The sequence below is a fragment of the Scomber japonicus genome, chromosome 21 (genome assembly GCF_027409825.1).
Source record: "Scomber japonicus isolate fScoJap1 chromosome 21, fScoJap1.pri, whole genome shotgun sequence".
NCBI classification, from domain to species: domain Eukaryota; kingdom Metazoa; phylum Chordata; class Actinopteri; order Scombriformes; family Scombridae; genus Scomber; species Scomber japonicus.
The window spans coordinates 13,429,490-13,456,277 of record NC_070598.1 but is presented as its reverse complement, the minus strand read 5'-3'; the positions used below and the strand labels follow the sequence as shown (position 1 = coordinate 13,456,277).

The following is a 26,788-nucleotide window of genomic DNA, read 5'->3' as shown; positions in this document are numbered from 1 at the left end:
TTTTAGATTTTTCTCTGGGAGGGTAACATGTTATGGAATACATATGTTGCTGTTTTTAATTTCTTGACATCAAAATTTAAAAAATAATAATATTTTGTAAATAAATAATGACGTGGGCTTTATTTGGAGCACACGTGGGCTTAAATGGTGTCACAGTACAAATTAAACCCATGCCAGACTTTTAACTGTTTCCATAAAATATCTTTATTTTATATCCCAAAATCTACATGAACTAATGAATACATTTTCAAATGAGAGATCTACAGCCTACTTTATAAGAAATGATCACCCTTAAACATCATGTCAGTATTCATGAAAAACACCTGAGTTTAGATTTCGGTGGGCTTTATGGATACACTTACCTTGACAGTTGAAAACATTCAAATTAGAAAAGTAATCAAAAGGTAATCAAATGTAATAAGTTACATTACTTTGATTAAGAAACTGAAATAATTACATTACTTACTATATTCTAAATAAGGTAACTAGTAATCTGTAACCTATTATATTTCCAAAGTAACCTTCCCTACCCTGTTTACCACTTTCTTTGAGCTAGGAACTCTGAATCGTGACTTTTCCCACAGCCCTTGAATGCAGCAGTTACCACCACCAGCAGCATTCCGCATCCAGCAGCAGCTTTCATTCAGCGAGTGGCCGCTCCGTGTGTGAACAACAGGCTACCGTCCTGTGTGAGTACAACCGCCTCCTGCACCTCCAGCCTTTCCTAGAAGTTATACCAAATCCTATTTTTCGCGGTTTTAGTCGCGACGTAACTCTGGTTCATTTTGGGGAAAGTCTTATGTTGAACCGGGATTTTATTTCTTTCCAAAGTCATGACTGAGACGTTTGTGGACAGCGTGGTCTTTTGTTCTCTAGGTTTATATTCCTCGTTTGACAAAGAGTGCTCTCAGTTATTTTTTGCTTTACCCACCCGCTGCGACAGTTTGACACCGACGACGTTGTTTATTCGTCCTGGTAAATTATTGTTTTTGGTGGGATATTTTCTTCTGTCTCGCAATTTAGCGACAGAAAGTATATAGCCATTATAACCCGCTGTTGTCATTCAGTTACCACAGCGCCTGAAGTGAGATTGTATGTAAAATATGTAGGAATTATATGTTGAAATACATTTTGGAAGTGACACTTATTTCATGTCTGTTATTATATTCCTGTTTTTCTTTCTTTTTTGTAGGATGCTGCACAGCTATGGGACAAAGGAAACAAAAAAAGCTATGATGCAAGGTTGCCATCTAACAAAGAGCCATAAAATCAACATCAAAATGGGATCCTAAGATTGGGGAACACTATAAACACATCGCCTTTTCTTTTTGTTACTGACTTTATGTTTTTTCTTAAATATTATAGGATTTTTATTGTTAACAAATCCCTTAAAAGACAACTGATCTTACGTCTTAAGTGTTAACTTGAGAGGTTATCTTCTGTATTCAAAGATACCACTACTATCACTATTGGTTTTTGGGATAATTTGGCCCTGATGTTGTGCTCTTATGAATGGTTATTGCGACAGAGCAGACCTAATAGCAATGTGGATTAAAACATGCTCATAGCTAGAGGGGTTCAGTCCGCCTCAGTATTACTGGCAGTGGCAGGGCAGTCTTTACTCCAACACCCAGCCCTCCATCAGCTCCACAGTGTCCTCATGTGGCACTAGGTACTGACTGACTTGTCAGCACAGCGAGGAGACAACTCAAGCTGCATCCCCAGCTGCGCCATGACTTCGTCGGACAACGATGAAACGGGCAGTGATCTGTCGGACTCTCTGGAGATCCGTGAGCTCCAGGACCAGTACATGGACACAGAAAACTGCTTCAAGTCCAAAAGCTTACCCATCCTGAATGGACCCTGTCAGCCGGACCGCAAAGCTGCAGAGCCTCGGCTGGTCAGCACCTGTGTGGCTGTGGACGAAAGCAGCGAGCTCCAGCCCAAAACCCCAGACTCCAGCCAGGCAGAGTCACCCTCCTCCCGGACAGACTTCTCCCCCTCTGTCTCCAGCATGGTGGGGCTCAGCAGCTCTCTACCTGTGGAGGGCCACAGGGCTGGAGGCACTGGGGGTAAAAAACTGGGCTTCTCCCTCACCCGATTTATCCGCATCCCAGCCAGGAAATATGTGCGGGTCATCCTGAGGGACTCTCGCTGCTTCCTGTTCTGCATGTGCTACCTAACCTTCATTCAGTCCCTGATGGTTTCGGGCTACTTGAGCAGTGTCATCACCACCATTGAGAAGCGCTACAGTCTCCGCAGCTCTGAGTCAGGCCTGCTGGTCAGCTGCTTTGACATCGGCAGCCTGCTGGTGGTCGTCTTCATCTCCTACTTCGGGGGAAGAGGTCAGAGGCCACGCTGGCTGGCTGTGGGTGGTGTGGTCATTGCTATAGGGGCAGCATTGTTTTCCCTGCCCCACTTCATCTCACCACCCTACCAGATCCAGGAGATGAACTCATCAGCGGGCCACGAAGGCCTCTGTCAGACGGGCAACAACAGCGGGCGTGACCTGCTGGACGTGGCATCGTGCCCCCGCGACCAGGAGGGCAATGAGCACAACCTGTATGTGGCTCTGTTCATCTGTGCCCAGATACTTGTGGGCATGGGGTCGACGCCAATCTACACGCTGGGGCCCACCTACCTGGACGACAATGTGAAGAAAGAAAACGCATCTCTCTACTTGGGTAAGGCAACCTGAATGTGCCAGTAGATAAACGAGAAGTCAGTTTAGTGGCTCTGTGTAAGCGCTGAAGTCACGATGAAATATATCAACTTCATCCTGTAATCCATTTTATTTCCATTGGTTATGACTGACATTTACACAAGTGATGGAATTATGTTAGTACATAAAAAGCAATGAATGAATAAATACAGAACAGAAGTTGCTCTTTAGACTTGAGTAATTTTACTACTCTTGCTCCTCAGTACAAACTATGCATGTCTGGTGTTACTGGGATGATTCAGAGCTCTTGGGCTTACACAGTTAGTGGTCTCTAACACAATTAGTGTCAATTATCCAAGCTGATTTCATTCATATTATAAATGGATTGGGATGTTTGCGTTTTGATACATGTAGAAGACAGCTTTAGACTGGCTGATTCTTGCTTCTGTTTACCGGGAGCGTACATGCATGTGTGTATACCCGTAGAGTTCAACAATGCACTCATCCCCTCAAGCCCTCTGTCCTTTTGATTTAATCTCCACGGCATGCAACCCCTGCACCGCACTGAAGTAAATACAGACACTGCAAAGTCAACCTTGGGCCAGAAACACATTAGAGAGGAGTATGAGGCTAGAAGCAGAACTGGGTTGCTTATGATTAATGGTCCAGTACTGTGTGTGTATGTGTCTGTGCGTGCATGTGCATAATACTGCTGTGTCCTGAGGCTTGTGAATGTGCACGAAAGGCTGGCAGCAGTAAAACAACATACTCCCATGTTCAGCCAGGGGAAGACTGGTTCTGCTGTGTTTGAGTGTTGGCAGATTGCAAGCTGTATTTCCCCTTAAATTATGCAGATGTGCCTACACAGGTAACTGTAATTTATCAGGTATGCTCAGGCTTTATTGTTTTTCTCAGAGTGATTGGCTGTACATACATACCACATATTCTACATACTATAGCTGATAGATGAGTCCATGACTGCAGAAGTAATCCTACTGTGTGTCTGTGCTCTGTAGTTGGGTTATTGGGACATGGGGCACCCCTCAATCTGGTGCACACAGATGGTCATTGTCCCACTAACCTCTGTTTAGGGCTGCAACTGATTATTTTCAAAATCAGTTATTGATTTATATTGTTGAACAATCATCTGGAGCTGCAAATTAGTCGAAAGTATTTTGATAATCAATTGATTGTTGAGTAATTTTAAAAGAAAAAAAATGACAAGCTTAATGTGATTATTTATTGGTTTCTGTAGTCATCTTAACTGAATATATTTGGGTTGTGGATTCTGGATCAGGACAAAAACAAGACATGTTGGTTACATCTTGGGCTTTGGGTAACAATGATTGACATTCTTGAACATTTTCTGACATTTTTAAGACAAAGCAACCATTCTATTCATCGCAATAATCGCAAGCTGCAGCTTTGTTATCATTTAAGACTCAAGAGACTTTATTGCCATATGCGCAGACACAAGATACATGCACATCAGGTAAAAAAAGAGACAAATGAACAATAAACATAATACACAAAGTTGGAATTAAAGGGTTGTCAGGTCTGACAAATATTACATTATTACTTTTTGTAGTCTATTAAATCATAGTTAATGATAGTGGAAAAATGCCCATCACAAATTCATAAAACCCAAGGTGATGTCTTTAAATCGCTTCCTTTGTCTGACCAACAATCCACCCCCCTCCAAAGAAATGATGTAATCCTCCCATTTCAGTAGCTGGAACATATTATTTGGGATTTTTGCATAAGAAATAACAAATGAGCAATATATTATCAGCATTATTGTTGATTAAGTTTCTGTCAATCCACTACTGACTATTGGTCTGAACATTTGCCTCTTCAAATTACAGTTCATGTGTTTGTGTATGTTTGTGCGTGGAGGAACGCACACACTGTTTGATGAAAAACAACACTGAGGTGGTTGCACAGCATTTGCCACAGTGCTGACACCAGCCCTTCATCACAACATTACACAGCCTATGGAGCATATTCACTGCCGAGTCCTCGCTGCCTGCTCCACTGCCCCTGAGACCCAATATTGATCAGATCCCTGCATCACAGGGAGCCAATGCAGCATAGCTATTGAACCAGCCAGAAAAACCTGAGGAAAACAAACCCCAAACTTGCTCAGAGTTCAGAGTAAAAGCAGCATATCTCATAATGCCCATTGAGTTGTCACAGTCAGGATGTCTCATGCAGATATTCATCAAAAGCAGCAGTGATTGTGGCATGAGACGCTGGCTGCGCTGACCTTGATGACTATTTTCAGACAACCCATAGAGGGATAATCTGTTTGTTCCAGCAAAAGCCTTGTTTGGAAAAACAGCGACATGTTCTGACATGTCAGAAGGAACAGATAAGTGGGGGGAAAATGTCCTTGATTTGCATTTGAGATACTGAAAATAACCATGGTAACAGAGCTTCAGTTTTATTATCCAGGTGTTGCAAGTGCATTTTTTATCACGTTGTGGTATTTGGTGCACGATTCAGTCAAAGGTGAGGCAGTCAGTGCTGCTTGTCGTGTAATATCTTGATTTTGAATGAAACCCACTCACAGACATCAGAATTCATTAGTTCACATGTTTACAGCTCTGAAAAAAAAAACCCATTCCTACATGCTTATTTTTAACATTTAATCATCCCCCTTACCTCTGCAAACAGGAAAAATTGAATAAGAGGTGTAATATATACCGTGTTTACCCAGAAATCCTCAAACCCATTTCAATATTCTGCCAATATAAATTTGTAGAGATATAGGCTACCCATATCTTGAGGAGGAGAACCCCCTCCCAAATTACCTTGAGGTGTTTTTTTTTTTCTCCTGAAACCCATTAACGTAAACCCCATCTCAATTTGCACTGGCTCAGAGGGGAGGAGTTGCTCGCTTTTGTAGGACAATGTGGTTTACACTGAGGGGTACTTCTGGCACCCTTGGAGGGGGGGAGAGAGAGAGAGAGAGAGAGAGAGAAAGGGAAAGGGAAAGGGTGTGTGTATCTTTTTGTCAGGATGTTATCACTGTGTATTGCACGCATACACAGCAGCATATTCACTTTGACCTGTCACCCCATTTCCCAACCCTGGCCCCAACTTCACTATGGTAATGTAACAGACACGAGATCTGAATCTAACCTTTCTCTTTTACTCTACTTTGTGAACAAATGGGGAAACCTCTTTAAGATTTACAGGCACTACAGTCGTCCTGTTAGAGAGTATAAAGAGAAGAACCGGTGGATTTAGTGTTGAAAATGCAGCTGTCTGCACATTTCTACCTCTCTCCTTTTTAGTCTTTTCTCTCTTTCTGCTCTGACAGATTTATAGCATACCATTCTTGATGTTACTATGGTGAACGTTTGCCCGTGCCTTTCTCTGAGAAGCCAATCCATCTTGTTTGAAGCTGGCTCGTTGCATTAGACGAGCTTTAAACTGGAAAAAAGGACTTCTTTAAAACACCACTCAGCTTTTCTTCTTGCTTTGTTGTCCATGTCGTTCAATAGTGTCTCCTAACACTATCTGTCACCATCTCCATCTCATATCTGATTTGGCAAAACATGACCCATACATCTAAACTATCAACAATTTAGTTTCTCCTGATTGAATTGTTGATCCATTCCAAGCTTTGGACAGACCTGTGACCTCTGATTATGATGGGGGGGGGGGGGGGGGGGTTAAAGCTTTTTTATCTTTTCTTCTGTCCTCTTTTTTTCCCCAAGTGATTTACAAGCTAATGATGCAGAGAAGCTGTTATTGATGTAGGATGGACAGGGAGGTCAGGTCCAATTAGATTGCTGTCTGCGTGTCCACATTACCTGACTTTCAGAGCTAGTGTATAAACTGAGCTGGAATCAAAAGTACACGTTTACACCATTAATGTTATCTTGTGTTTATGCAGTATTGTTCTTTTGTAGCATTTTCTTGTCTAGACTTTACAGCTTTCTTTGCATGCCACTCTCTTAGCCATGCAGGATAAGGTTAATTGATTCCTCCTGGCCAGCAGAGCCCCGCTGCCTCTGCATTAAATAGTTCGCAGCGCAGATGACTCTGAAAGTAACATACTGACGCTTGCACATAATTAATGTTTTAATAAGACATTCATGAAAAGCCATGGGCATCCGATATAGCCTCTGCTTGACACAGTGGGACTGTAGATGACTGTTTATTTACCTAAGAGGAGGAGGAAAAGAGGTGGTGCCCAGTTTAGGAAGAGAGGAGCTGTAGCACCCGCAGGGACGGCCTGAACCACCGGTGTTGTCTGCACACTCCGATACACACACTCATACGCTCGCATAAGCACAAGGGGTGTGTTCTCTGCACTCCCCTGACAAATTTAGAAAGAACAGTTGCTCTCAGTCGCTCTCCTGAAGTGTGTTTGGTGTGCGTGTAATGTGTGTCCTCTGCAGATTAAAGAGAGGAAAAAAAGACCATAGAAATGGACAGTCAGGTTCTAGTCAGACCTCACTGTGTTTGTATTTTCTGCGATTCAGGATTATCAGTCACTGCCCTGGCACGTCACTTTCTGTGCTCACTCAGTCAATTTCATTAAATTGTGTGTCCTGTTCTGTGTAGCAGCAGCCAAAGCAAATGCAGATTGTGCACACACAGAAACAAACACACTGTTCCCAAGAGGTCCTGACTTGTGCACGCCACTCCCTGCCCCTCCAGGCCGACAGATCACATTTCAGGATTGGTTAGGGTACGCGTTTGGTCCCGTCAAAAGCTGGCACACATATAGAGAGAGAGGGCATGTCCTGTTTCATCACTGTCCCCTTGGCTTATTTTCATGGAGGGTTTTAAATATCGCTGCCCCCTTTCCCTCTGCACACTCCCATTGCCCACTCTGGCCCTCAGGGTTACTCAGCAGCAGGTGACCTTTTTAGCTGCAGACTGCAGGGCTGCCAGCACCGACTACTTCTACTACTACTCCCCCGTGAACCTCTGACTTCTATGATCCCGCCTCACTCCGTCGACTCCGTGCTTCACAATCTCTCATTTGTCTCTCCACCAACCTGCAATTCTTACAACATTCTGTGTAATCACTTTCTTAGGAAGAGTAGGAGTGATTGAATAAGGCACAGAGAGTTCAGGCAAGTGTGGGAGTTCGTTTGTTTCCAGAGGCAGGGGTCTTAACCACAACAACTGTAGTGTAGTCATTGCTCAACCTCATTGGTTGATGACTGCTGGCCATATTTCAGCGTTGTGGCCCTGTTGTTTTGACAGTGTGGGAAGGTTCCTGGGGAAATGCCACAAGAGGTTTTTTTGATAGCAGGAACGCTGAGAAACCTTTTGTTTTCAGCTATGCGGGGGGAAAAAAACGGACATTTTTTTCTTTGTTCTTGTTGGCTCTTTGGTCCATTTTGTTCAAATCCTCCTTGATCCCTTGCTGTTGTAGGCTTAGGTTGAAATTAAATAACATCCCAAAATAGCTTTGAAGTGGTTTAATTGTCACCTCAATGAAACAGTTGGGGATTGCTATTCTATTTCTCACACAGTTTGGGGCATTCACACAATTAGGAACTGGCTTGTAAAACAAAATGATTCTGATTTTCAGTCTAATTAATTTAATGGCTGAGTGGTCGGTGAGTTTGGTTGGATGTAATATGGTAACTGCAGAGAACTCTGGACCGCAGATACCTCTACCCCTACCCACGAAGCTATGAATCCTAATTATTGAACATCTTTGGGATTACATTATTACCTGAGCAGCATCTGTCAATTTGGACAAATGTCAGCAGCTCATTCCCAAATGAAAGAAATCCACATCTAATTTGTAACACATCTTAATGTGACATCTGGACTTGCTAATAGGTTTTAACTTTTCTGACTGGATGGTTACTTTTAATGTGGGTAATATCTCCCCATTTATTTCTGTATTTTATGACTGACAGTAATAAAAAACTAAAAAACCAAGAGGGAACTTGACTTTAAAAGTCCTCCAGTGCAGTTCTTACTCAGAGCCTTTGACTTTTCATCAATGTTGACTGAAATCACTCAAACCCTGCTGCCTCTCTGTGTAATTTTCCTTATAAAGCTTATCAGCATTATGAAGAGAAACATGTCCTTCCTTTGCCTGTTGTGTCCAGTCAGGAAATGAGTTGTTGTCAATAATTACCAGATGTTATCTGTAACCAGAATTGCTGAATGTCCTGTGATGGCTATCAGCACTCAGGGTACTGTTGCAAAGCACTGAATTTAAAAAAGAGGCAGAAAGAGTTGTTAGTGGTTTATGGTTTGATATCTCTGACCTGCGTCAACTCTCACTGGATCAAATAGTTACATATAATGAACAGAGGCAGCTTGTACATCTACGTCAGGCTGAATTACATTCCCTTCTGTCCCTCTTCTCCATCTTATCTGCTCAGCTCAGACTACCCTGTATGTTATTTCAGCCTGTAGGGGTGTTGTTAAGAGTGTTGATTTGCTGCAGAGATGGGGGGGAAAAAAATCATTCTCCATTCTAGTGTTGTGCCCTCACAGTGGTGGACTGGCTTTTGTTCTCCTTGACCCCAGCACTGCAAAGATGGTGGATGAGGAAGGGAGGGTGGCTGCAGGGAGAAGTATTAATGGCATTTACATAAGTGTAAGTGTAGCATGAAGAAGCTGTGGTATCTGGAAAAAGTATGCTATTGTGCTTGTGGGAAACATTCAATAAGAAAATCGAAGAATTTCTTTTAGAATACGAGTAATGCTTTTTCTAAGTCATATCGCTTCTTTTATATTAAAATTTTATTCACCGGGTGTCCTGTTTACATGATTTTTTCCCCCCTAAATTGGAATTTGTCTCTTCGTGACCTTCAGCTGTTGTCCTACTGTGCTGGCTGTTCATAGCAGGCCCATCTGTGTTACTCTTCCTGGAGGGACAGGAGCTCACTCTGAGGGAGATGGATGCCTCTAAACGTTTTCTGACCTCACCCTGTGGGATTGATACTGCACACACCCACACACACACGTGCTTTAACATAATGCACAAAACCAAAAATGTAGCTTGACAGGCGTACAGACCGGGGCAATTGTTCCTCTGTACATTCATTTTTCTGTTGTAGCGATTCTGCCAGGCTCTGTTATAGTATTAAGCTGGTTATGCATTATATAATGCAGGCTAATAGGTTAACATGTAACTATGATATAGCTCATTGGAGAGACAGTGTTTTGACTTGAGTGGTCCACAGATGTTAGCTGACTGAGTTTGCTTGTGGTGGGAAGTTGGGGGGGGGGGGGGGGGGGGGGAATGCTGTCTAGCAGTTTATTAAAAGTACACAGTAGATTCTTGATAATCATTTCTGAAGGCTTACTGCTCTAATGTTTTCAGGCTTTTGTTCCTGTTGCTGTGTGTTTAACATTGTGGGATGGGGGGGGCCTAGTTGTTGGCTGACTATCTAAGAGTGTGAATGGTGGAAGAGCAGCTGTTGAGAGCTGGCAGGGTGCTTGCACTGGGAGTGTGTGTGTGCATGTGTGCACCTGCAGTTGGGGGTGGGTGAGGTTTGAGGCTTGTGGGAGCAAGTGTAAGTGTTTCAGGCGGCAGTGTTTTATGTTGCATGCTTACTGCATACTTTGCTTTCCTGCAAGCATACAGTGGCATTTAAACATCTGTGCCTGTGTTTTAAGATTTCAAATAAGTCTGACAGGAGAATGTCAAGACTGGATTCATAAACTCCTGTCACCCTGTGTAGGAGGCACCTCTGCACTAAGTCTTTTTCTTACCAGGGTGGTGCAATGTAGTCCCTCCATCTGCTGCGTGTTCTGCTACAGTAATTGAATTCGCATGCACAGTATGCAACATCACATTTGTCTTAAGCTCAGCTATTTATGTATTCTTTTAGCCTTTTATCCTTCAAGATACCATGAAATCCAATTTTCTCTTTGCTGCCAAGGAAATAGAGCTTACACAGGACACACATTTGAAAAAACATCTGTACATGCAGACATAAAGAATAGCACTGAATATGATTAAGAATATGCCTTGATATCCTTAATCTCAGATATGATGTTATGGTTTCTCAGACATGAGCTAATGTGAGCTATTAGAACAGTTTTTTTGTGTATAAAGACTTTAATACAGTACAGTTGGAATCAGCATTCTTTCTTGTTTACTTTCCTTGTAAGGAGGGGCCAGAGCAGGGATTGAAGGGAGGAGGGATGTTGTGATGAATCAGCCAAATTCTTGGTGTTGGCTGAAGGCGAGGTGGTAGTGGGGGGCCTGCATAAACACCATGGACCAGATTGCTGTGCCATGTCTGTCAATGAGAGAAGCTGAAAAGGTTCAGGTGCAAGTTTGTGGCCTACAAACTAAGACCCATACTCACTACTCTAATGTATTCACACACATGTTGTCTTAGGTCACTTTTGGGGACATTGCATAGACTTGTATTAATTTCCTGGAGATTTACCCAAATCATAACTACTACTTACCTATTCTTAACCTTTACCCTTACCTTAATGTAATACTAACGTTAATCACTGTCCCCAAAGTCAGCATTTTATGAGTCACCCCCAATCAACTGGTCTTAAGTTGGACATTTGTCCCGTAAAATAGCCTAGGATAGACACACACACACACACACACACATAGACCCCTGGTTACCCCAGCCCAAATCCCTCATTCATGACCACTTATCAGCTGCAAGATTATGTGCCACCCTCTCAATTGCTGGTACATCATGTATGCATAGACAAACACACAGTGGCAACAGACTTGGTGTGTTTGGCACAACATTTGATGGCACTCCGCTCTGTGTGTCTGTGTGTGTCTGTGTGTGTCTGTGTGTGTCTGTGTGTGTGTGTGTGTGTGTGTGTGTCTGTGTGTGTGTGTGTGTGTTGGCAAGAGGGAATGTAAGGATCTCCTCAGATTGGCTAGATGACAGTTTTGATCAGAACTTGATAACTGCATATGGTTAGGCCAATTGCCACCATTTACTGTAATGGCTGTAAATGTCCGTTTTATCCTCTGTGTAATGACTGATACTGTCTGGCCAAGCTGTAAAGCCAGAGCTTGGTAAAATTTCACCTTGAAAAGCCTTCATAAACTTTAACTGTGCTCGTAATCTCACAAATCTGATGACTAATCCTAACCTAGAATAGCAATTTGTTGGCTTCACAATTTGGCTAGACAGTAGGAAATATTCAACAGTGGACTCTCTGTCCCAGCCTGCTACCCTGCATCATGTTCTGTACATTGACAAGGTACATACGGACCTTAACCTTGCTCTTTTTTTTTTTTTTTTAAACCTCAGTGTACAAGAAGAGCTTTCATTGACAGAAAATGTTCTAAACTCCCCTTTTTCAGCCCTTGTGTATTTGTTCAAATTACATAAATGGAATGGGAGTAAAAGTCACAAAGAAAGACGGATTGTTAGAAAACCCCACAAGATGACCAACAAGCTTTACTGATCCAGTGTGTGCATGACTTCTGAGAATTATTAGAGAGTGAAGTTATATTAAAGGGAGGAGGCACAAAGGAATTAGCAGCACATTTCTCTCAGGCTGTGCCTTTTGAATGACATTCCATCACTAAGGCAGTTAAAGAGAATGTGTTGCTTTGATTGGCTTGTCACAAGGAGAGACTGTGAGGAAGAAGAGTGAAATAGATTTCCAACCTTCTAATAAATAACACGGTATAACAGTGGGCGTAGATGGTGCAAACCCTCCCCCCACCCTACCCCCTCACACCTCCTCTCTAACAAACTCATGATCGACAACAAAGTGAGATTGCTTTGTGCACAGCTCTTGCAAAATACCTCTCTGGGTTCTGATGAAAGCAGTTATCAAATGACAAAAAAATAAAATAAAAAAAAATTCAAAGTGAATCATTGCTCATTCATATAAATGATATCAGTAGTTCATGCTATAACAAGTGCAACTATGAAAAATGTGTTTCACCACAGGCTTCCTCAGGTTTGCCTTACAACAGTGACTTTCACAAAGAAGAATAGATAGCCTTGGTTGAGCTTGTAACCACATCATTGAGTGACAGGTGTATGTAGCCTCTGAAATGTCAGTATAATGGGGAGTTGGGATTTTTATTCAAATGTGCAGCAATGTTATGCACCACTTGCAAGGAGTGTAACGGGGTCAAAGCGGCACACATTCATATCAGAATACAAAAACATACACAAACAACAATCAATACATATAAGTTACCAATAAAAAATCAGTTTCAATCAATTTAAATCACAATAATTCTAATAAAGGAACTCCCACTTGACTCAAAAAGCTCTCCTTAACTTACATCTTCTGTCAGACTCAGGGTTCACTCATGTGACAGTGATGGATTTAGAGGCCTGGTCACATGCTTTAATGAAGCACAGAAGAGTGGGCAGCTGAGGGGCTGACCTGATATGCTTCGCTGGCTGGGTTCTCCTTCCATCACCATTTTCCCAGTTGATTTTGTGCCCATTTAGGTTTCTTTGCATTCAGCCGTATTCTCCCAGCCTTCAGCACATTAAGTGGATTCTGGTAGACCTCAGCAGCAGCAGATCTGTGGCCTTTTGCTGTCAGTGCAAGTCCAAAAGTCTTAAGCTAGCATCAGAATCAGCAGAAAATGGTCATTTGGTGTCAGAGTTAGGCTCCGTGACCCCACTGACACGCAAGTTTTTCTGCAAACGATGTGGATAGATTGGGTCCCTATGGAAAGCCATGCATGCTATAGATTAATGTAGTAACTGACAACAGCTCCAACAACTTTTTCTCTGTTGACTGTCTTCATTATTATTAATAAGTGCCAGTTGTGTTGCTTTTGTATTACCGTGTATCAGTTAATGAAGGAAGGTATGTTCATGGCTTGCAGACGTGGTGCCTCACTGACTGGCTGACTGCTGTACCGTGGCTTCCCTCATGCAGCTGGGGAGCAGCTAAAAATAGAGAAAACCTCTCCATTCTCTCTTCTTTCATTTTCTAAATATTTGATTTAGCAATGTAAGCTTGGGGAACCCCTGCATGGAAAGTATAGCAGCTTGCATGAAAAATTAATTACAGTATAGAGTTTTTCCTGCACTTCACCAAAGATTTGGAAATTTTTGTCCTGTAACCAAGAGATTTGGTATAAATTCCAACAACAGAGGACACTATTTATGATACCTTTCAAAAAGTGTGACCATTACCTCAGTGGAGCATGCACAGTGGATTTATGAATTGGATCTTCACTCCACCGATTCTGTCTCTCACCTCGGCAACATTAATTGGGTACTTCATCACCACATGACCTGCATCTGGATGAGAGGAAAAGGTTACTGGGTCATAATTTAGTGAGGAGTGGGGAGAGATGGGAAAGGCAAAGTCTGTGGCATCCCTTGTGACTAGTCATGTCTTTGCTTAAGGGGCTTATAACAGTAATGCCGGCGAGGTAAAGCAGTAGAGAGGCACGATGGGTGGCCTGAATGTTGATTTTACAAGTCAGACAGGCTTTGATATTTTTGATCATTTGCGTCTTAGAAGTCCTGTCTGCCTGATAAAGTCTTAGCTCCTGCTCTGTACCAGTCAGTGCTGACTGCACACAAGGATCAAAGGTCTTTACTGTACGTGAACCATTAAAATATTCACCACATCCTGCATCTTACTGGCTCTCCACTTAAAGGCATGATCAGAACCATTTTATGTCATACTTATCTAAACGTTTTACCACCCACTGTGCAGTCTGTAGCATAAGAGCACCATTCAGTACTTCACATGAAATAAACATGTACTCAATGCATCAGTAAATTGGATTTGTCCTTTTGGTCATTTTCAAAACATCCGCCATGTGGTAATGATAATTTAGTATATGCACAACCTTAATATGATGCCACCCTGTCTTAAAAGTAGTTTAGCAGTGTATTGCATCTTTGGAGATTGTCTGTCCAAATTGATTACAATAGTAACAATTGAAAAGAATCAATGTTTGTATAATTTAGGTGGAGGATGTTAAAAGAAACTGGTCCTTTCAACAATATCGATGCAATTTCAATGCAATCATTTCAGCCCATCTCAAAACAACCTCTAGTTTAGGAAACCAGGTCGTTTGTGGCGAAGTTCACACAATTTACTGGAAAATACATGCACAAACACACATGCAAGGGTTTATTTATAGCCGTGGTGAAGCTGTGCTGCTTTTTGTTAACACCAAACCAACTTGTGTGTCACTGCGTGTTATTATCACAGAGGGAATGTCTGCTGGCTTTAACCCATTGCAGAAAATATCTTCTTAACACATTTGTAACAGTAACAACAGCTGGTTGAGAGGCATTGAACAGATCTTGATTAAAATTCTGTCTTCGTCACTTTCTGAATATCTGACATGGTGTTATGTCCATTTGAGTCTCTGACTTGATGGAAAATTCAATTCAAATTCATTTTGATTCATTTCCACCACCTCTGCCTTACTTGTCCAACATCTTTCTTTCTTTTCATGCCCTGTCACATCCTATTTTGATTTCCATCTCTCCGACTGTCCTTATTCTGTAGAAGTCATTTGAATACATACCTATATAGACCCACCCCCCCCCCCCCCCCTCATTTTTCGCCTGATGCGTAGAACATGAACCCATCTCCCAAGGTTATGAGTGAGAATATACACTGTATGCTACAGGAATTTGTATCTGTTACATTACATCAGCTTTTGGGACTAAGAACAAGATGCAACATGAAAGAGAGAAAACACTAGCGCGTCGCAACAAATGGATTTAGAGAAAACATGCCTTATAACATGCAACATTATATTCTGGCTGTGTATGCGTATAATCTAGATAACTCATGCATATCAATGCAGTTCATCCCACTGCCCTTACTCCCATTTGCATCTGTATATGTTTGTGTTTGAGAGGCCACAGTCCCCATGCATGCCCTCTGGGTAAAACTGTAAGGTTAGGACTTGTAAGAAGACACTGCTATGTCAGCAAGTTTCCATGACAATGCAGTCATTCCCCTATTTCATTGTCTTTTACCTCCTCTTGTCTATCGGCTGGAAGGTCACATGACTGAATTGATCCCCATAACACAGGGATGCATAGAGCGGTGTCCCTCTCTTTTATTCTCTCTTTTTTTTAAAAACAGCAGCAGCCGCATAGATCATCTATCATACAGTTGTCACCTGCAGTGACACTTTCCAAAGACCTTTAGGTGTTGAACTGGACTGCAAATCAGAATTTTGAATTGTGTGCTGGCATAAAATAAAGTAGTTATTGAATAAAGCAGAATAGCTCATTTAGATTTCGTTCTGTCATGCAGCTGTGGTAAAAAGTGATTATTAGCTCAGGTCATAGTGAAGAGATAATGTGCGATGCATAATGCTACATAAATCAACATGACACGGCTCTTGAGTAATGCTGAGAACATAACATGATCGCATTTCTTAGAGATTAGACGGCTCCCGCGTGAAGCATTGAATACAAATCCAAGGTCGTCGTGTGCCCGCCTGCCATCCATTCTCAGGATTGTTTGGAGGCTCGCTGGGCTTTGTAGGCTAATAGCCAGGTGGAGTGCTACATAATTCATTGAAACTAAGTTACCAGCCAGAGTGCGGAAAGGGATTACAGAGCCAAGCTATACCTCTGCAGCTTTTTATTGCAGGACCGTGACAACAGAGAAACAAATTCCAAAACTAAAGAGAGTTACTGCAGACAGATTTGAGTTCCAGATGTGATTAAATCATAGTTGTGGGAATGAATTTTAGCCTCAACCTTTTAACCCCACATTGTTCTGACAAGGCAGTGAAAGTCCTATTCTTTATTTTGTCCACGTGATGAAATCAAATCATTAATCTGTGGCGATTAGTTTGGCCACCGGGGAGCTACTTCATTAGATGCAAGGTGCTTTCTCATCAGGTCTGTTTTGCTCGGCGTTCTCTTTCGTTCTCTGCTGCTCTGGCTGAGTCTTCAAGGGTGAGGGGTGAGGAGAACAGAAGGTCAGGAGAGGTTGGTTGGTTGGGGGATGGGGGGGTGGGGAAGGCACAGCAGACGCCATTTGATTATTATGCTTTAGATTCCATTCACAGCCAAGGCAACTATCAAAGCAGCTGGGTGCCACGTATCCCAGAATTCTTTGCATTAGCTGCAGGAAATCAGCTTTCAGGGATGGGATTAGGATGTTGCAAATCAAGCTGTATGGCAAAATCTAGTATCTAATGTCTAAAATCCTAGTTATTAATATTGGTTTACAATAAAGATTACATGAATAAGACACTTCATTTGAACCATTGATCAACCATTTAAGTCATTTATCAAGCAAAAATGCTTCTTAAATGCGGGAATTTGCTGCTTTTTTCTGTTTTGTATAATTGTAAATTGAATATATTTGAGTTTTGGACTCTTTAATTGGTCAAAATCCATTTAAAGACATCAGCTTAGTCCCTGGGAAAATGTGAGGAGCATTTTCACTATTTTCAGACAGTTTATAGACCAAACCATCAAAAAACTAATCAGCAGATTAATTTCAAATGGAAAGAAAATCATCAGTTGCTGCCAAGGATAGGCAAAATGACAGAAACAGCTGGAAACACAATCCAGTAGTCCTGCAGTAAAGATTAGCCTCAGCATCCATCAGGACATTCACCGTCTTTTAATAATGCATCTAATTCACATCTTGTCTGCTCATGTCTGCCATTCTTCTCTTTCCGTTTGACCTTCATTCATTTCTACAAGCTCTGAATGAGTCAGTGCAGCGGTTAGAGGAGAAGAGCTCTTGCAGAGTGTGGAGGAGGCAGAGTGGAGACAACAAAGCAGCACTGGTCCCTGAAGGTTAGATATGAGATGATGCTGAGCAAGCTTTATCTCAGTGTTACACAGCAGGATCAGTCACCACAGACTGCAGCTCACTCCTCGTCTTTCGTCTCCCTCTATTTCTTCTGTTCTATTACTTATGCTCCCCCTTCTAAAGTGTTATTGTTACTTTCCTACCTCTGTTTTTCTTTGTCTCCACTTTCCCTTCCCTGCTGCTCCACTCTGTTTATCAGTTTTTGTTTCTCCCTGTTTCTCACTGTATAGTCTTTCTCCTGGATTATTGTTGAGTAAATCTCTTCTTCTATTGCCTGACACCGCTGCGTCCATCCATCACGAACTCAGGAACTGAAAGACTAAATTGGGGTCAATGATGCACTATATAACTCTCTAACCGTATCCTTCCTTCACTCTCACCCTTGGTGTCCCTGCACCTCCTCTGTCACGTGCTGACCTTGGTTGACATTAAAACCACAGAGTTGTAATTGATGCATCTTGAGGAGACCTTTTCAGCTCTCGTGTGGGTGCATTTGTTTTTCCCTGAGCATGTGCAATAAACATTTTCTCAAACTGAAATTGAATTCTGCTTGTAATATGTTAACTTGCACGCTCTGTGACTTCATCCTCCAATTTGTATCCTTTCAAGCATGTCTAATGCATAGGACACAGTCAGCACAAAATTACCAGAACATATTGAAAGTCAGGCTGAATGGTCATGTAGATACTTTAGATGCTGACTTTGTACAACATAAGCGTGAAAAGCCAATCACAGCAATGGAGAGCTCCTAATCCATTACCTGCACACGTGTAGAAAGCCATATGAAGCCTATAATGTATTGTCCTTCACATGCTGCTAGTGAAGGTCTATTGCGTACATCAGTAAAGTGAGCATGTGGCGCGTGCCATGCGTTCTCTTCATTGGCATGCACCCCCTACGCTCCACTGACGTCTGCCACCGCAGCATGTGTATTTGTGTGTGATGGAGCGCTACTGCTGTGCCAGCATATTCCTCAATCCGGCGGCTCTGCCCTGGCCGCCCTTCAGCCCAGCCGCAGCCCTCCAATCCCTTCATCCCAACCTACTGATTCTAAACTACAGCGAACAGCCTGGTGCCAGGCGGGTAGGATAGGGCACAGTTTATGACTCCCCTTCGTCCTCCAGTCAGGCAAAACACTGTTAAAATGATGGATGGAGTAGCAAGACAGGCACTTACACAATCACCCAAGGGAGATAAAATATGGCCATCCCTGCCTGGGTGCCCGAGAATGCAGAGATAGACGTTGGAGGGCAACCAAAGAACCATACTTGGTGCTCAACCTGTGCCCGATGAGTGAACGGCACACCCGTTGTATCTGTCTGCAGCCAGACTGCATTTAAATGATGGTGTGCTATATTTTTGGGGCACAGGAAGGGTCATCAGTCTGTGAGGTGAGGCAGTGGGAATGATTAATTAAGGTGCTTTTCTATATGTGGATTTGCATTATTACTCAGACCTGAAATAGTCAGTTTTAAAGCATGAGTTGATTCACATTTCTACCCTTAACTAGCTCAAAACTACTGCATCATACTTAGTTTTGTCCAGATTTGCATTTACATGCATAGTTTTGAAGAGTCTGACTGGTCAGATGCTCAGTCAAGACACAAGATGCAGATATGAAACCCAAAATGATATGCACCAATTGTTCTGACTAAACCTTCATCTGCACATCAGTACGGTCTGGTAGGTATTATAGTCCGCGTCTATATTGCAGACCGTGTTCACTGCTTTGTGATGCACCAGCAAAGGTTTTTCGAGACCTTTTCCATTTCAAGATGGGGATAATAAGATAGGACCTTGCCGTCCTTGCCAACTGTAATTAATTGTTTATTGTCTCCGGGTGGTAATATCCTGTTACATTGTGCAACGGTTTGACTGCTGCAGTGAATTGACTCTGCAACCAGCAGGATATGAGAAATGTTACAGTGAAAGGAGTTAAAAAAATGAAATATGATATGCGAGGGAAAGGGAAAGAAAAAGGCGAGAGGAGTGAAAGAGGGACACCTGCTTTAGGTGCTTAGAGAAGTGATTTGACATGTTTTCTCATGTAGATTTATAGGAATGAAATAGCCACACGTGCACTTCAGGCTCACACATACAGTATGGTGAGTTTTTGCAGCTCGTAGAATCGACCATTGTTGTCTTGCACTTCATTTTCATGTGTGTTATGTTCATGCTGCTGCTGTGTGTGTGTGTGTGTGTGTGTGTGTGTCTGCTTTAGGCTGATAAGAGGATTTGTTGAAGAGCCTTTTGTTCTTTAAGCAATATTTTCCTCTCTTTCTTTTTTTCCCAATGGTGTTGTTAAAGGAAGCCATGATTTAATTAAGTCTAGATAAGGATTTGGGATGTGGGACATTGTTGGAACCTCGGTATAGGAGCAAACATGCATATTTGTACTGTGTTGGCATCCATCCACAAAGAAAGGGCTGTCAAACTATACTCAAAGAGTTTGTGATGAAAGCAAAGCATGAAGGCAGTAATAGATGCGAGCCACTTGGAATGTAGGAACACTATATGGAAATGTTGGCAAGATGGCTGAAACATTTGGTGAAACAGACTGAGATGAATTGGCCTTTGCGCTTTCATCCTGAGAGAAAAAAACAACTTTTGATGGAGCAGAAGTGTTTGCGTGTTTGCGTGTGTGCATGCATTCGTTATGTAATCTGGCAGAGGGGAGGTGTTCCTTTGGTCTCCGGGGAGAGATTAGACATCTGAGTGTTGGTCTGGACACACGGCACACCTGCTGCCTCTGCACTAAACACAGACTCTGTCACAAACACACTCTCCCATGTGTGCACGCACTGCCGATGGGGTTCAGCGCCAGCATCCAAGAAAGTGACATTTGTGAGACAGAAATAGAGGGACACGAGCATTTCGCTAACAAAACTACTCAGTCTGGTTGTGGGTGAGTGTTTTGTCATGCACAAAAATATTTTAATGCATATGCACACTCATACATTATAAAGAGTTAATCCTTATTCTCAGTCACACATAATCACACACACACACACACACCTTGACAGCCAACGGCAATGTTCCAGGTGTAATTATAGAAAGTTTGCCCCCCTGATCACGGCTGGTAAGTGGCTTTGACTTGTATCTCTGCTGGATGTCCGCAGGAGGTTTTTCCACTTGTCCAACTACTGTTATCTAACTTTAATGAGTTTTTCCCTTCCTGCGGCAAAGTGGCGGAGTTTGATTGGCTTACCTCGCTCAGTGATGGTCTGAGAGCCCCCCCCGAGGGTAAATGTTTGGCCCCTGCTCGCTCTGAGGTTTGCTAGCGTAGGAATGCTGCAGGCGTGCCCTCAGGTCAATGCAAGACCTCTGGAGCTTTCAGGTCAGTTGCTGTAGACGTTTCAGGAGCCATGAGAAATGACCTCAGGGCCGCTGGTAAGGTTCTACAGATCTCAGCGCAGGTGTTCTGAATACGGTGGGCAATACGTCAGGGGTAATGAACAGCTCCCACAAGTCTGATTTTTAACAGTCACACAGTACAGTGGGTCATTAAGAGCATTAACGAGCAAAGTGGAAAAACATGTAGGTTCCGAAACAAAGTGCTGCCTTCCTGTTTTAAACATGAAAGCTAATTGTGGCTTCATGCTCATCCAAATGTACTTATAACGCTTCCTGTTAGGGAAGTATGTGATGATAGGGAAGTTAATTATTGTTTCTTTTTGTGTCTCTTCTAGCCATCATGTATGTGATGGGAGCCCTTGGACCTGCAGCTGGTTACCTTCTGGGAGGCGTCCTCATCGGCTTCTACGTCGACCCCAAAACTGTTGTCAACATCGACCAGAGTGACCCTCGCTTTGTTGGCAACTGGTAAAATATGCATGTGAATCTGTGTTCTCTATGTGTGCCGCATGTGTGTCTGTGTCTGTTTTTAACAGCTGTCCTTTCCTTCTTTCAGGTGGAGCGGCTTTCTCTTGTGTTCCATAGCCATGCTTCTGGTCATCTTCCCCATGTTTGCCTTCCCCAAAAAGCTGCCTCCTCGCCACAAAAAGAAGAAGAAGAAAAAGATTGGTTCGCCCGGTGATGTGTCCAGCGATGATGACATGATGAAGGAAAAGTCTGGTGGTAAAGGCCAGAATGTCTCCTCCTCAATGGGCTTTGGGAAGGATATCAAAGGTGAGGAGCGGATAATATTAGCCACCCTTCTTCACCTCTTTGCTCTGGAGTGTTACAAGTATCTGACATAATGGAAGTGTGAGATATTGATGTACAAATGGCCCATAATCCAGTCAATGGCCAGGATTAGTCATTTTAATCTAATAGTGGAGGCTCCTTTGAGGTCTCCTTTAAAGATGTTATTGATTTGTGATGGAGAAGGTTGTCCACACAGTTACCTAATGAAGCAGGTGACTCACTGTAAATATCGGCAGCTTTAGTTGGGCATCGGGCTCTATTTACTTCAGTAAATTAATAGTAAACATGGCTATTTATTGATGTCAGCTGAAGAAATTAAAGACGGTATGCTTTTTACGCCTCCTCCTTCCGAAAAAACTACAATCTTCAACTGTGTATAGTGGCTGTAATGCAGCTACATGCAGTGATGATTCAAGATTTAATTGTTGCTCTCTGAATCAGATTTACCAGGTATATCCCAGTTTTCTCTTGGAGAACCCAACTGGTTAAGCTGAATCCCACTCCAGTGTTTCCCAGCTTCCTCTTGTCTGCCTTTTTTCTCTCAGACAGCACTCTCTCTCTCTCTCTCTCTCTCTCTCTCTCTCTCTCTCTCTCTCTCTCTCTCTCTTTCTCTCTTTCTCTCTTTCTCTCTCTCCCTCTCTCTCTCTCTCTCCCTCTCTCTTAAATGAGCTCTCAAGGGAACTTAGTCACGTTTCCACACACAGTAGTAGTAAATGGACTCAGCAGCAGAGCAAAACCACTGCACTCTTGCTCTTGCACTCTTCATCATACGTAAAATAACCATCATGAGTTCTAACATGTATTTAAAAGGCTGCATTTATCCATGCTTATGTGCACAACCCGGCACAGTACAGACAGGATTTAGTCCTTGAACGCACATACGTATTGTAACCATGCATGCAGTACACCATCTTCCAGCCAGTGTTACAGTAGCTCTCCTTTTTCTTGTCCCAGCAGGATGTTTTGGGCTGTTGTGCAAACTAGGGCCAATTTTGCACACTCAGGCACTTCAATGTTTGGATCTGTAATGTTTTTTAGTGCTGCGTGTGTCCTTCTATTGAGGTGTGTGTGTTTTGTCTATAGCACAAATTCAGCATTTTCTGTGAAAGATATGCAGCAGTGAAGTGGCTCTTTTCAGCAAGCTTTTTTTTTTGCCCTTCAGATCAACAGCAGACACTGAAAAAATGCTAATACTGAATAATTTCAGTAATGTACATAAAAGGGACAGACTTTAGATTATTGAATGTTCCAGTCCTTGGTCAACTGCTGTTTGAAAGCATTTTTAGCATTTTTTTCCTGTACTCTTCATGCAGTATTAGTTAGTATCAGTGAGTAGTTGCTTCCACATGTATCACATTTCATATTCAGTACTTACCAGACAGGATTTAAATACAGATACTGTAAAATATAGTAACGCCAGTTGATATTTTACTCTTAGGACAAAAGGAGTTTGCTTTCAAATACTTCTTTGACTTGATGCATTTATTGGTTATACTCAAAAAGTATAAAACTGTAAAATGTCAGAAAATAGTAAGAAATGCTCATCCCAAGTATGTCCAAAGGTAAGTGTTGTTATCAGCGCAGATGCTGACCTTATTAAACGGATCAGGTATCTGCCATGATCCACACTGAATACAGTGTCTTCATCAGTGTCAGTCAATGTCAAAATCCAGTGTTTCCAATATCAGTTACATTCATTCTGTCATGGTGTGCTGATTTTCCACAGCAATATATGATAAGGTATAAAGATTTGAAATTGAGAAAAAGAATACACTGGTATGTGATCAGTATTAAGTGTTTAGGTATAAGAATTGACGTTGGGACAGAAAAGGTTGGATAAGTGCATCTGCCTCAAAGAGGAAATGTCTTGGAAAAGTAGATAAATTGAGCAATTTGCCTAAGCCATCAAATAAAATAAAACAAAGAAACAAAAAACCAAGTGTGGCAACTTATTGCGAGCCATTGGTCTGTCTTATTAAGAGAGCAGCTGCTGGATTCGTCATCAGGAACTTGCCATCTGTCCCCCTCCAGACAGGATTACAACCCAGCTCCCCAGGAATGAAATAATTAGCGTCACTGTATTATTCCTATCTTTGATCTGGGAGAACACTGACAGATGCTAACATTTCCCCACCTACAGTACAACAAGATTAGTTGAATTGCTGAGATGGCTATCCCCAAATCAAGGCACTGTGCCACCCAGTTAGGGGCTGGCCAGCTTTTTAATAACCTCCCTAATAAAAAGCAATGAAAAGCTTCTTCACATACTTCCTGCCCTCTCTGCTTTCTTTGCTTCGTGACATCTGTGAAGCACGTGATCCTGAAGAAGCTCTAATGATAGCCTTATGACTCTGAAGTCATAATATTTGCCCTCAGCCAAGGGCTTAAGACCCCTGCTCTAAACTGGAGATCCAAATTGTATGCTCAGTTAGGCATGCTGTCCCCCGCCAAATGTTTAGAGGTCTGACTTTTCAAGTTGAAAGGTTCAAATTCATTTAAATTAAGAAGCTTTGCACTCATGTGACCTCGCTTCTTTAAGTTGTCGATAATCACTTTTGATGCAGGGACCTTTTCTGTCCTTCTGGATTTTCTACTCCAAAAAAATGATGATTTTTTGTCTCATGCTCTCTTTGTGTTATTTGTACGAAAGACAAATAATACTTATTTATAGTGTTATTAATGGTGATTGATGTAAGAAGGGGAACAGGACAAACCAGATATTAACAGTTCACAGCAGTTTTCTCCCAGTATGCTGGGAGGTGTAGTCTCTGCAGTGTGTCCTGGGTCTTTCACACAGCTTGCTACATCTACAGTTACCAGGTACCCAGATTCCATCAGCTGACTCATATTACTGTAGAAAAGCAGCACCTTGATTCTTAGCTCCCTGTGGATTATGGAGGTCCACATTCTATCACACTGCTTCTGAAATCTTATGCCTGAGTCTTGTTGGGATGAAGGAGCTTGTATGTCAGTGATGCTGGGAACGGGGTTTTCTTTAACTGTGTGTTCCTGGCAAGAACATTTAAGACAAGCTGTGAGACACACAAAAAATCAAGAAGACCATTGTCTTGTTAATAGCCTCAAAATGACCTGAGAACAGGGCACACTCTCAGAGGTGGGCTCTGTAATTTTGTTCACACACTGTGTCATACATTTGTACATTAAACATGATGTTTGGATTGAAGGACTTGATGTTGAGGAGTGTGTTTAAGGATCATTTCATTTGTAAAAGTGCAAAGGGCATTATTAATAATTTGGCTAATTGTGACATAAAAATGGCCATTCAATGCTATTGACTGACATCTTGTGGAGTTTCATGGACAGTATGGAGGAGTCATAATTTGGTAGGTAATGCTTTCAACTGAGAGGCCCATGTTTGAGTTGCCATGACAGCAAGCATCTGCCCTGCTGATGTGACTGATTAAGAAACTGAATCCTTATTAGGTCTTGTTTGGAAAATGATTTGCTCTGATGGACCGAAAGTGACATCAGCGTTTTATCTTGGGAGATCAGTTGAATAAAAATGCTTTCTCCCACTCATCCAGCTGGTTTAGAATAGAACCTTTGATTCTGCCTAGTAACAGTAATGTACTTACAGTTTGACCACATGACTTGTGAGTGACAGGATGAGAAGGCATTCTGCATCATGTCGGCCAAATCGTATAGACACTGGCCTCAGGCAGATGTAAAAGGGCATGTTTGTCCTTGTTATGATGAACCAAGGATGACAGCATTCATGCTGGATTTGCAGAGCTTGGTTTGTTTGGTGCTCTCAGCATAGAGCCACATGATCCACATGCTTGCATTATACAGCTAACATAATCATAGCTTAATATGAGTTTCTGTAGACTCAAATTTATCTCAGGCTACACCTGCAGGCACATACAGGCAGCATTGTTGTTTAGATTGTGTTCATTTATAATCTGAAAGTGTTTTGTGTGAGAATCACTGAGCATATGAAACAAGAATACATAACCAGATGTAATTAGACACAGCTGAGTGCATGTTTGAATGTGTGAGTGCATTTAGAGCTGATGTTAACCTAATGCCATTATTACATAAGGTTTATTTGGGTTACAGATCCAGCTTTTTCAGTTGTTTCTTAATTACAGCTTTCCAGTAATAATGATTACTCTTAAGATTCCATCCAGTTCAGTTTATGTGGGAGTGAGTGAAAGTCAAATTAAGACACTGATTGTGTGTTAATTACAGCACCACAGTAATGAAGTGCTCTGCCGGTGTCTGCTTTCCCTCCTCAGATCTCCCCAAGGCAGCGCTGAGGATCCTCAGCAACATGACCTTCCTGTTTGTCAGCCTGTCCTACACGGCAGAGTGTGCCATCGTCACTGCTTTCATCACCTTCATCCCAAAGTTTATTGAGTCACAGTTTGGTATCCCTGCCTCCAATGCCAGCATATACACTGGTAAGTCTCTCTTTTTATATCTGTCTTTTGTTAAATCATTCTCTCTTTCTTATAGCTGGACGGCTTTCAAGAACCAAATTCAGGTTACTTATTTGTTAAATCAGGTGTGAGAAGCTTCCCTCTTATACACTGTAGCCATATGCCATGACACTTAATCACAATTGTCAAAAAAATCCTTGCTGTTGAAATTCAGTGTTAATTTGCCAGCCCCATAATAATGCAGTGATAAAGCAGTCATGTCGTATGCTAATTGAATTGTCACTGCAAAGGTCTGAAGATCCTCATACTATCAGATCAGTGAGGCAAAACTGAATATGTTATCTTCGTCTGTAGCATTTAAAAAAGAAAATCTAATTTCTGAATTGACTTAAAAGTAAAGTAGATATATCATTTTTGAAATACAGTATAATGGCTGCTGTGAAATTTGGTCTATTCTACATTACGTGCCATTTCTGTGTAGTTATGTTACGTGTCCTGATAAATGATCCATCATCATGCACCATTAGTCTTGTTCTCACCTCTCCATGTGCACACAGGGATTCACAGTCGGAGGGCAGCGGTGTGAGTCATGGAGTCATGCTGACTTTCATTCACTGATAATCTTCCGTTTCATATTGCAGGAGACACATCCATCGTAACAGTGTCTCACACACACACAACCGCACACACTGCTTTCCCTGTAATTTGTGCACCGGATATGTACAAAGAACTAGTCTAATCCTTCAGTCACGTATAAACCAGTGGTGCTAATACACAACTAATCTGGTATCAGGATTATTGTAGCAAGAAGTGACTTTAAAAAAATCAATTATAACTGTGAAAGCAA

General features: G+C 42.1%; 1 protein-coding gene across 1 annotated transcript in view; it reads left to right on the top strand.

Moving 5' to 3' along the window:
- The first annotated feature begins 1,517 nt into the window (after positions 1-1,517).
- The window catches only part of LOC128382409 (solute carrier organic anion transporter family member 5A1), a 36,696-nt gene continuing 11,425 nt past the window's right edge, over positions 1,518-26,788 (top strand). The window contains exons 1-4 of the mRNA XM_053342398.1: positions 1,518-2,684; positions 21,082-21,214; positions 21,303-21,520; positions 25,798-25,962. Coding sequence (XP_053198373.1) covers positions 1,733-2,684; positions 21,082-21,214; positions 21,303-21,520; positions 25,798-25,962 — 1,468 coding nt within the window. The 5' untranslated portion in view covers positions 1,518-1,732. The remainder of the gene's footprint in view (positions 2,685-21,081; positions 21,215-21,302; positions 21,521-25,797; positions 25,963-26,788) is intronic.